Source organism: Chaetura pelagica, unplaced genomic scaffold, assembly GCF_000747805.2.
Source record: "Chaetura pelagica isolate M959 unplaced genomic scaffold, ChaPel_1.0 scaffold265, whole genome shotgun sequence".
NCBI classification, from domain to species: domain Eukaryota; kingdom Metazoa; phylum Chordata; class Aves; order Apodiformes; family Apodidae; genus Chaetura; species Chaetura pelagica.
Window position 1 is genome coordinate 1162475 of NW_009953449.1, and position 12229 is coordinate 1174703.

Below are 12229 nucleotides of genomic sequence, written 5' to 3' on the forward strand. Positions count from 1 at the left end.
ATAATAGTATAATGATGATGCATATCATAGAATAGCTAATAAGGAATAAAATAAGCTTCTGTGTGTCTTTTTTTAAAATAGGTTCTCGTGAAGTGAAAAAATATACTGTTAAAATATATAAAAAATAACTAAACAATAGTAATAGTTGTCAAGCGTCTCAACATGAGTTGCTTTGTAGTTACAGGTACTTGTCAGTATAAGTGTAAAATCAGCAAAAATTAGTAACAAAACTTGGCTTGATTGGGTAAAAGATTGAAAAGCTGAAGTTAAAGCACAAGTCCAGTAAAGAAGAGGTAACCTATCAGTTGCTGTTCCACTGCGTTTTCAGTATCTTTCTTTGTGGTATCCTGAGTCACAGTTTGATGTTGGTCTAACAATATTCTTTGTTGGTGTTATAGCTCATCAAGAAAAACCTCAGGAGTTCTTACATATCTACATGTGTCCTGAATGTATTAAAATGGACACTGTGTTTGAAGCTGTTATGATTATCTCATTCTTAATTCCAGTTTTTGTAATGCACAACTCTTCAAACTGTTGTCGGCCAATATTTGAACTCCAATATCTCAAACAGCAGGGACTGGAATGTGGTTTTATTGAACAGGAGTTCAGGAAGATTAACTTGAAGGGGTTTAGCTGTGGCATGGGCAAGATGAATCTCTCATCTATTTGTACAATCATCCAGTGAATTGACTGGTGATACAAATGCATACAGGCTTGTACTTTTGAACTAGAGTAATAGCACAGGGGCTAGACAACACTGACATTCAGAGCATTGAATTGAATATCATAGTCCACATGTACACACCTGCAGATTTTTGTACTAAATGTGTGGTTACTAACATGCAGTAGCCTTCACAGGTGTGTAGAACAAGCTGTAAAGGTATATATGCACCTGTTCTTATTTGAATTACATGTTCACAGTTCATGTAACCATAGCTGGGGAGGGAGGGGAAGGGAGGGAATACAGCCAAACACCTGTGTTCATAAAAAATAGATATTAATTATTTTCCTTTTTGATATCATTACATTCTGCAATATACTAAAGCACTAAAGTTATTCCTTTGTCCCAGCATTCTTATGACTTTCATTTTGTTGCCAAAGCGTCATTGTGATCCCACATATCTGTAAGAATGGGTAAATGCAAGTTATGTTTCTGTAAGAATGGTAAGTTAAGTATGAATTATAGAAATGCTTGGTGTAAATTGTGAGAAAATGTGGAGATGTAATAAACAGATTTTGCAGCATAACAATAATAGTTCCAAAATCTGATGTGAGGAGAACATATAAACTGTTAGAAAACAACAGAAATAATCACCTTTTGATAGTGAACTTACAAATCGGTGCAAGAAATTCACTTTTCAGTTGGTTTTTAATTGCTGTCTTCTTACATTACAGTATTCTGATAAGGCTCTGTACACTCAGCTCTGCTTTTACCGCTACATATTTGATGTGGATTATGCCATGGAGAAAGTGATTACTGAAGAGGATAAAGGTAAGTTTACATTTTTAATTAATTGGCTACAATTTAATAGCAACTTACATGCTAGAAAGTAGACCTGCACATTTTTACTCTTCGAGTCTGAACTACAAGGCTGTAATGTAAAACAGCATGAAAGTATGAATTTAGGAATTGTCTGTGAGAGGAGTGTGTTCTTTTGGAGTTAACCACTTTAAGAATGTATTATATGTCTCCTCTGAAGCAACTGCTCTTTGGAAAAAGTGCTTTTCTTGCATTTTACACCATTAGAGAAGTCTCTTTGCTTGAAATTTGAAGGGCACATCGACTTCAGTAAATAGATTAATTAAAACATATGTACACAATATGTAAATTAAAAGTCAGTTAAAACATGTCCAGCTATTAATATTGAGGACACCTTTATTCAGGAAGAAAATGATGACACAAGAAAAGCTGTAGAGCTAATAATCTACAAAGCTCTGTTAAGTATACAGGTTAAGCTAATGTTAGGAAGCTTATTTTTTTCTTCTCTTCTTCCAACTACCATGACATTTCTGAACTAAAGTGTTTCTAAGGTGTAATGAATCTATGGGTTTTGTGCAGTAAAGTGATTTTCTGCCTGTCAGAAGAGTATTTCTGAAGGTGGGCTAATGCTTGGCTGACTTAGAACCCTGAATAAAGCCATGTTTGGGTCCTACCATCAAAGTGTGCTTCCTTTGTGTGGTTCTGGTGATGCCCGGAAGAACAGGTGCTACCTCTAGAGACTGCTGTTCTGAGGGCTGCTCTGCTGTGACAGTCTTCCCCGTGTGCGTCACCAGGGAGGTTGCTGGGTGATGAAAGAGAGTAAAAACTCTTGTCTTCCTCAGTGTTAATTTCAGAAGCCTTACACGAAAATCAAAATAACATAACCTTTTAGCTAAGAAATGCTCAAATAAGCGAAGTGTCTGATTTTGGCCTGTTGTACTTACAATTCTTCTTTTAGAAGTTTTTGTTTCCATTCGTGATCCCTCTAAGACAGTGAACTCACTCTCATGCTTCCCCTTCAGTGTGACTTTGTACATCCAAAGAAGGTTATGCTGTATGGCTATCTCAGTCTAATACAACTTTGTAGATGTACTGAAGGAATGTTATATGGTGGAAGCTACTGCTAGCTGAAACCAAGTTATGTTGTGTGTAGACCTCTTGTGTAATATAAGGACATAAAAGTAGAAGAGACTTAATGGATGATCACGTCCAGTCCCTTGCTGCTGCAGACCACTGTGCAAGTATATAGCACTTCATTTTGAAACCTATGGGTGGTTCTTTTGCTGCTGTTCAAGATGTGTTTCAGACCTTCATTCCATGGTTGCTGAAAATTCTCTGTAATTTTCCCATTCAGCTTGTTTATAACTAGTGTATGTTCATTCACTAAATGTTTACTTATTTCCCTGATCTTTCCTCTTGACACATTTCTGTGTGGTCTTTTTTAGGCTGAATTAATATTTGAATATAAGAAACTGTGTGGTATTTTTCCTTAGTTTTCAAAGACCAATAGTTGTTGTTTCTTGTAGATTCTGCTTATTCTTAATAGAAGCTTTAAATTGTTACTCATCTTGGAGTATTCTTCTATAAAAAGAAGGATTTGTTTCAATGACTGGAGATTCAAGATACGTGTTTTCCACCGTAGTTTGAAAGAATTTCTGTCTCATCTCATTCAGAACCTTGAGATTTCACTACTGATTCACTTGTTTTTTCTCTACTGGCCTCTTCAAAGTACAGAATCTCAATTACTGAACAGATTTACTTTGTTTGGTTATTGATATTGAAGGTCCATACTGTTTATTGAAATAAAATGTAAAATAATAATTGTGAAATCAGTGGGAATTCTAAAATGCATTCAAACTGCTCCCTTTCTCTTCAAGAGGATCAATACCAAAGCCTACGTTAAAAAAAATAGATTGAATTAAAAAAACCTCTGGTGATCCAGGTTCTACAACTTTTCAGGTTTTACAGCCAGTTTGTGCTGGTGCTTCACTGTACTTGCTATAAAGAACTTCCTATATGTAAGATTAATTTTGCTTTCTGAAGCGTATTCCATGCACAGTGCTTGATAGAATATTTTCTTTGTCTTAGAGTTTTACATTTGTTTTTTTTAAGACCTTCAGTAAGTCAGATCTATCAGAGAAGCAGAAGGATTAGTTAACGTGTTTTGCAGACTATGCTTGTACGTACTGATACCAGTGTGGTGTTTATGACATTTGCAACAGCATTGTTCAGTCATGTTTTATTTGTGATCTACTGTAATGATTGTATACTGTTGCTGGTCCATCTTTTCCCTGTACAAATAAAAAATTAACCTGGTTGGCATACATGATGCTTTGTTTTAGTGAGTGGTGAAGTTAGCTGTCAGTTATACCATCCAGAAATATCTGGATTACATAATTGTGGGTCCTTAGTCTTGTTATTAACAGTAGCATGTGTCCTCCAAACAAACACTTCCATTCACTTTGAAACGTAAGGTCTGTTATGATGATACGGTTTAATATGTTTATATTGTGACACAGTGCCAGGTTCTTCGTTTTTGCACTACACAAAGTGAAATTCTGTAATTCTTTGTTCTCTTTCTAAATTAGTAACTGTTGCACAGTTAGTATGGAGTCAAAAAAACAATGTAATTTTCAATATCACTAAGCCAAACCCCCTAATTTACAGGTACAAATAGTACCATAAAAGCTGTTCATTCGAAATTATTTTCTTAATCTGGAAAGGAAGAAGTGCTCTATTGTGACTAGTAACATATTCAGAATGTTTTCAGCACTGTCTTACACTTATTTTTTCAATTTTGCACTTAGTTTTTCAAAGCTGGCTTGTGGGCTTAGACATTGCTACCTAGGTGAACAGTAAGAAGCAGAAGGAGTAGCAAAGCATTTTCAGTTCACTTAGATGAAAACAGGGTAGGTAAACTATCAGTGATTTTTAATGTCTTGATGTTTAAATACTGGAAGTATGCTTGCTCTGTATGCCTTAACTTCAGAAATGGAAAATCAAAATAGAAGAGATCAAAATAGACTGTAGTAAGCTTTATATCATTATTCCATGCAAATACTAGTATTGTTAATTCAAAGAATTCCTGTTCTCATTTTTTGCTTCTACAGTAAAATGAGAACCTTTAAAAAAATAAGAGAAATGGAGCCCACATAAAGTCACTACAACTGCTCTGCCTCATGCAGATGTCTCTAATTCAGTTCCCCCTCTTGGCATCAAATAGGAAGTTTAATGAAAGATAAGGATGCTGAAGTCTCCAGATTCACAATGACAGCAGCATTATTCCAAAAGTGTTCATATTGCTGAGATTGTTTATGGTGCTGCAATTCTTTTAGAGAAATAGAATCCTGATCATAGGATTTTCTTCTGTTCCATATTGTAGAATGGGCCTGAAAGCCACCATTTTTCCACTGTGCTCTTTCTAAGAGTGGAAAGGTCACAAATGTTGTTTGCAAAGCATTAAAGTATTTCAGAGACAGAAATTGCAGAGATGCTGCTGTATGTGCTTTCACAGAATATTTTCAACTATCGAGCCCATGGTTGCTGGATTCTGAAAAGTCTGGGCATATCTGTTTTAATGCATAAGCAGAAGAAAGTAAGGATGGGAGGAAGACAACTCTGGGAAAAGTGGTTATATGTTCTTGTTTGTTAGGAAAACCTACAGATCTTCAAAGTACATGGGGTTGAAAGGATGGGCCTGAGCAAGGAGGTGTTCCTGCTCTGAGATACAGTGGGGAGGTTCAGTCAGATAAACAGAGGAGAGCAGGGGTGAGATGGAGCTGGAAGGATTGTATTGTGTGTGAAACTAGTGTAGTGAAATGGAGACTTCTGGCATCAGAAGAATTTGCTGCATTATTAGCAATATACCAGCAGGAAGACTACAAAAAAGTTCTTATTGCAATAAATAAGAAAGGGGATATAGTTATCTATGTGCACTTTCCAGGGGAAGATGTGGAGAAATCATATAAATAACCTATGTGTGTATGCATTTATTTTAAAGATGGCAACAGCTGAAACTTGGCTTATCTCTTTCCAGAGAGTAGACTTTGATAAACTAAGCATTTCTGTTTGCGTCACATCTCCAGACGCTGTCAGAAAGACTTCACTATAGTGATCTTTACATCCAAGCAAACAAATGTCCCTCTGCATATTTGCTGTCAGGTACTTTGTCTTCCAATCATGATGTTCTGAGGAGACTGTAAAATAATAATTTTTGATAATTTAATCTTTGAGCATATAATCAAAAGCACTTGTTCATTTTTCCTTGATATGTTGTTTTGAAGAGGAAAATTTCTGAACATTTTTTTAAATTGGAGTCACCACTCAAGTTTTTTTAAAACTCGCTAATTTTTTTGAAAGCAAAAATTATTGAAAATTATTTAGTGTAGGTTTTTTGGCTTTTTTGAAGTAGTGCATGAGCTGATCTTTAAATCTTAAGTTATCCTCCTATAATTATTATACTTTTCTTATTGCCAGTTGGACATCTTTAATGTCTTAATTGTAACATTTTCTCCATTTTATTTCTGCTCATGTGGTCTTTGTCTTAAACCTAAAAAATCTAGTAAATCACATTGCACTCTACATTCCTGTATCTGCTCTCTGAGCACAAAACTTAATGGACTGTGACACTTCTTTTGAAGTTATAAATTAGTTAGTTAGTTTCTCTGCTTGTGAATTAAATAAAAGGAATTAATGAGTTAAAAAGTTTTTATATGTCCTCAAAATGAGAAATCTGACATGACTGAAGTGCATGAACTGTGGCTCAGACCACTAATAAAATGGTTTTGATTAATGATGACTTTTTTCCATGCCTTTTGTATTAACGTTGCAGGTGGGATGAAGTAGTGGCTTAACTAACATCTGATGACTCCTGAATTGGAATGGTTATTTGACCTCTTCAAATAAATATCCTGCTGCTACTGATAGAGGGTTTTTTTCTGTACGTGGGAAAAAGTGAACAGAAACATCTTCTCATTTGCACGTCAGGATCTTTTCCTACTTAAATATATAGATATATGCCAACTTGTTAGAGCTCATGCAGTGGTGTAGTCTATCTGATATTCTCAGCCTCCTTTTGCCTCCTTTATCAGTTCTCTTGTGAGCTTCTCTAAGCAGAAACAATTTTTAAAGCTCTTTCTTCTTTGGTTTCCTTTTTATCTGCAACTTTGACATTTTTCTTGTAGAGAGCTTTGTCTTTCTGGTTTCATCTCTGTTAACAAAATTTGGGAGCTTTGCATGGGGGGACTTTGGTTGATGTTAAATGCAAGTCAGAAATGACAAGGCTTCTTTTAATGACTACTACTTCTCACAGCAGTAAACTCTTTTCTGTAGTGGAAGATGCAAGACTAGCATTCTTTTCCTTTTAGAAGACCCTTAAGTTTGGTGGATCTGGCAGTGTACTAAAAAAAATAAATTAAAAATTCCTGTCTTTTCAATACCAGAATTCTGACATCAATGCTAATTTTAGTAGAAATTGGAAATATGAACAATTTAACTCTGTAGAATCCATTCAGTATACATGTGCCTAGACGTCAGAAGGATAATGTAAAGCTAAGGCTTTACAGAGATTTTAAAAAAGATACAATTATCTGTATAATTTTTAAGTCTCATAAGAAATGTATTTTAGAACTTGCCAGTGATGGCTCATAATCACTTTGATATTTTGAGGAAAATGGTAGCTTTAAACAGATGATACAGAATTTATTTTTAAAAATGTATTGTGCTTATACAGTTGATGGCTTTTATTTCCATAATGTTTTTTACTACATAATTATACATCTTAATTACGTAATTACCGTCATAATTATTATGTAATTACATGTAGTTCCACTAATTACAAAATCAGGAAGTGTAATTATCTACTAAAAACTTTCTGAAATCTTATTTGTTCACTAGAGATTATTTAAAAGACCAGTGACCTACTGAAGATGTTGCACTGTGTTGTACATAACACCAGCTCTCCTTTTCCCTTTCTTCATGGCCAGTGTAGTTTGAGAGGTTTGTGGAAGGACTGTCTTGTCTTTAATTATTATTTCCCTTAAAATTAGGTTGGAAGCCATGGCTGTTATTGCCTGCAAACTTGGAGCCTCTTCATTTTTGTCATCGATAAATTTAAAAATTCTGTAGCTTTAATTACAGGAAGCTGAATAATTTCAGTCAACACCTTTTTAAATTTATTCTTTATATTTTGATTGAGGGGTATCTGGCTCACGTATAAAGATGTTTGGAGAAGTATTGTTTACAGCCATGTTATACGTGCAGTGAAACCTTGAATCCACAAAACATACAGCGAATGCAGCTGATTTTTCATGGGCCAAAGAATTATTTTACTGAGTAAAACTGCTTTTTAAAAAGTCTTTTTCCTGTGTTGATACACGAGAATATATATATATATGCTGTTTTATTACTTAATTTTGCAGAAACTTCATTCTAAATATGTCTAACTGTGCAGTTTGAAACAAAAAATTGTTTACTGCATATTAGAGAAGTTAAAATTAGTATTCAGGACATTTTATGGTTCTTTTGTCCTGGTATTTTATTAAAACTGGGTAGGAAAAAATCTCTTGTCTATATATTAAATAAGGCATGTGCTACCTTTGCTAGGGTGAATGAAAGAAACATTGTACAGTGTTAGATTTGAAGGTTTTTTTCATGCTGTTAACACTGAGATCTATCAAAATGACATCACACAAAGGTTTCTCTTGCACTCATTGTGACAGCAAACATGCATTTATTATGTCACAGTGTAGACTGAGCCACCAAGGGGAAAATACTTTCAGGAACAGAAAGCAGAATTCACGTGAAAGGGATGTGGTAAAGAATTAAGTGATCATAATCTGTGATACTAATAAAAAGAAGGGAATTGTAATCTCAATGTCAGAAGGGAAATGGTGAAATAGAAATGTGAAGGAAACAGGTTGCTGGAATTCTGGCATTTCTGAGGAACACTTCAAGACTTACTATTGTGTATGCTTGTGTATTGGTATGTAATTTTCCTGTGCTTATTATATAAGGCACCTGTTTTACTCTACACTTTCCAAAAGCTGTTTTAAGCTCCCCGACTTGACCTGAGTCCACAGGTGTTGTGAATCTGTCATCTTCTTGATGTAGAATGTAGTTTCCTCAACTCGCATCTGCTAAGCATATGAGTCCTAAGGAGAACTCGTCTCCAAAGCACTGACCTTTAAAAAACAGTCATTATTTGTGAATGCAGATTGTGAAAACAAGATCCTTTTTTGATCTCCAGGATTTAAATTACTGCTGCAAATAAAATTATTTTGATTATACTTACTGAAGTATAATGACTGCATGGGAGACATTTCTTTTGAAATATCTTTCTGTGTCCTTAACAAAAAAAGGATTTATATCAAAGATTATCTGTTCCTAACAATCCCAACTCCCAAATTTCTTGTTTCAGGCTAATTTAATTCCATTGGCTTTTGAGAACAAATGAATCTTATGTGGCAGGCCAGAATGTGGCTCAGCCTTGAAGAAAAAATAGAAATACAGCAAAATGTGCTTCTGTCCTGGCTTGTTTCTCTTCTGTGAGGGAGCTTAGGTGGGTCAGAGGGGCCATGGGTTGAGTTAGGGAGCTCTCTCTTTGTTTTTATCTAGGGGAAATGAGTTTGGAAGAAGTTGATTTTATCCTTCCAGGACTACAACTGTCAAGTGCATATCAAAATGTTTTCCTATCTTATATTATTTAACTTGGAATGTAATAAAGTAATTGTTTTGACATGAAAATGTTACATACTGTGGTATTTCCACTTATCTTTAAATAGACATTTTTCACTTTGTGAGAGATGCATGCAGTAAGACAAAACAAAAAATGAATAAAAAGGAGTGAGTGACAGCCTAAGCTAGTTTATTTAGATGGTAAAAACATAATATTTGACATTAATAGATTTTTACAGGCTTGGAATTAAAACATTTAGGTAGTTATGGTATTGTTTTAAGTTTCTGATGCAACAGGATGTGTTGCATAAACAGCAAGCAGAACATAACAACTAGGACATTTATCAAATTAATATTTTTCTTAGAAATTGTGTTACATCTTTGGTGGGGAAGGAAAAGGATCATTAAAGGAAAACTAAAATGTGTTATTTTTATGCTCTTCATAAATCATACACATGTATAGTCACCTTAAATTAGATTTCTTTTGGTGTTTTTTTTTTGTTTTGGCATTTGGTTTTTTTGCTAAAGCCAAGCCTATAGTTTAAAATGTCCTTAGTGAAGAGTAGCTAGTGGTGATTAACCTAAACAAATATCATACTTGCTAAGAGCATGAGCTACTGTGCTTTTGAACATTAATAGTAAAATCTAGTAATCAAGACCTCGATGTGGAAATTTTTTACTATTTCGCCTTTTAAATTTTGTATTGTACAGGAATCAATGTGTTTGAAATTGGTTATTATGTATGCAGTTTCATGATAACTTGACACATAATTAAGTTGTTTCAAATATTATTTAATTTAGGAAGTCTAAAGTGTAGCTTCTTGGTTGGAAACAAGTATGTTCATAATTTTGCAAAAGCCACAGATGTTGGAACATAAAATGCATTGATTCAGTGAATTGCAACTGCCACAACTCTTATCGTAGTTGCTTCTGGAGAGAAATAAAGAAAGTAAGAGACATTCTTACGTGAAGGTTAGCTTCTGAAAATCTGGATGCAACTGTAAAAACAGTATTTCTATTTTCCCAATTCTGTTTTCCAAAGATTTATCATCTCTTACCCAGCTTAAGCCATACTTTAGATAGCACAGTGATGCAAGCAGCCATAAAGGTGACCTGGTTATAAGAACACAGCACAATACATTTGTAAAATGTTAGTCTAACACTCCAATGTAGTACCTAATACATGTAGTATAAGACAGTGAGTTTGATGGCAATAGCTCATTACCTGCAGTCCCAGCACTGGTGCATTCTGGTTTTCCTTCTTTCAGGTTTGTTAACTGTTTCTTAAGGGAGAAATGTGATCATCAGGATAATTTTTATATATTTTTTTGATTAATGATAGGCATGCTGGGCTTTCAGGAGTACTCATCACCTTTCTTTTTTTAAAAATAGTCTTATTGTTTAAGGATCCTTTGGAAATATTTTTCTCTTCCCTTCTGCCATCAGCATCCAAAGTCACCTGCTGCCCATTTTAGACTAACATCCCTCCAGGAACTGAGATGCTGGTGATTGAGTGTCGTGAAAGCCCTGTGCCTGCCATTAGGTTAGCATTTTTGACCAAAAAATAGATGTGAGAGTACCAGTGCATTCAGACTTTACGAAGGTTTTATGAGAATAAATGAAAGAAGGGTGAGATATAGCCACAGATTACCAGAGGAGATAAGATAAACAGATAATTACCATGATAAAACCTTATGTCTGTGTGACTCTACCCTGACTGTAGAAACAGCATTAGTGGTTCAGCATTACACTTAAAAAATTGTTGCATTTTGGGAGGATTTGAGTTATTGTGGATTTTTTGTAACAAAAATTATAAAGTAAACCTTCATTTTTTTCTCAGAGAGGGAGGGTTGTGGGATTTATTCATTTGTTTGATCTTTGCTTCTTAAGAGGCATGTGAAGACCTTCCAGTTGTCACATCAAAATCCATGGGCCGAAGAATATATTAATATTAAGGAAACTTTTTATTCAGCTGTCGTAGGGATTCATGTGGGTTTTTTTGTTGAACAGGTTGTATTTCATAGAGGAAAGGAGAAATGTCTATTTTGAATTACGTGATGAAAGAGCATTAGTGCAAAAGAAGAATAAAGACATAAAAGAACAAATTAGATGTATGAAGTGATTTTGCCAAAAAAATAATCCTAAAATTCACAGTACAGAAGATGTGGGAGACAGTCCTGAGAAATAGAAATGTTGACAGATTTGGAGAGGCAACTAATTTACAGTACAGCTTGACAGTTAAATATTTCATTGCAAAATGTAGCCTTTATCTTTATGGGTTGTTTGAACCCAGTGAGGTTAAAATTAGGTCTTTCATTTCCAGTAAGAGCTCCCCGAACTTTGGATTTCATTATGGGTGTACTTGTTATCATGTAAGAAGTTTTTCTTGATTAGGCAAGTGTTAAATAAGATTTTTATGTGTGTATTCTTGAAAACAGTTGTGTGATTGTAGGCAGAGCCTTACATAGGCATTAGTCATCTCTGAAAGAATCCCAGAGTCAGGTTAGTTTGAAAACGGGTCATTTTGTATCATCTTGTTCTGGATGTGTAAAGCAGGGAAGGGAAAAAGTCTCTGGAAAAGCATGTGGTAAAGAAGTTTTTAAAAAATCATTCTCTAAACATAAAATATGATTTGGGAGGAAGTCTCATTGCAGAAATCAGCAGTTTTACAGATGGAGCACATCCTTCTTGGGAAGTTTCTTCAGTGGTTGCAAGCTGATGTTATTGAAATGTCTGGAGTAGGCCAGTGTTTCAGTTGAATGGTACATATTTTAAGACCATTATTATGATAAACTGTGTTCTTGGCATAATTCAAATGGATATATATACTTTGGTTTTAAAAGCTGAGGTTTTTGCAGACTGGGAACTACAAATGACACTAAAGAAAAAAAAACACCATTGAACTTACACAGAAGCTTTTACATTTAAGACTTTACAGCAATGTAGGTGCTTTGTGTCACTGACTGGGCCTAATAAAGTCCCAAGGAATGCGTGAAGGTCAATCAAACTTTTCATTATAAAGCAAAGCTCTCTAGTGTATTGTATCCCAATTATAAACATAATATAAATCACCCC

General features: G+C 34.6%; 1 protein-coding gene across 1 annotated transcript in view; it reads left to right on the forward strand.

Moving 5' to 3' along the window:
- POLA1 (polymerase (DNA directed), alpha 1, catalytic subunit) overlaps positions 1-12229 on the forward strand; it is a 202571-nt gene that overhangs the window by 159273 nt on the left and 31069 nt on the right. Inside the window, exon 35 of the mRNA XM_009998493.1 lies at positions 1396-1492. Within this exon, the coding sequence (XP_009996795.1) occupies positions 1396-1492 (97 nt within the window). The remainder of the gene's footprint in view (positions 1-1395; positions 1493-12229) is intronic.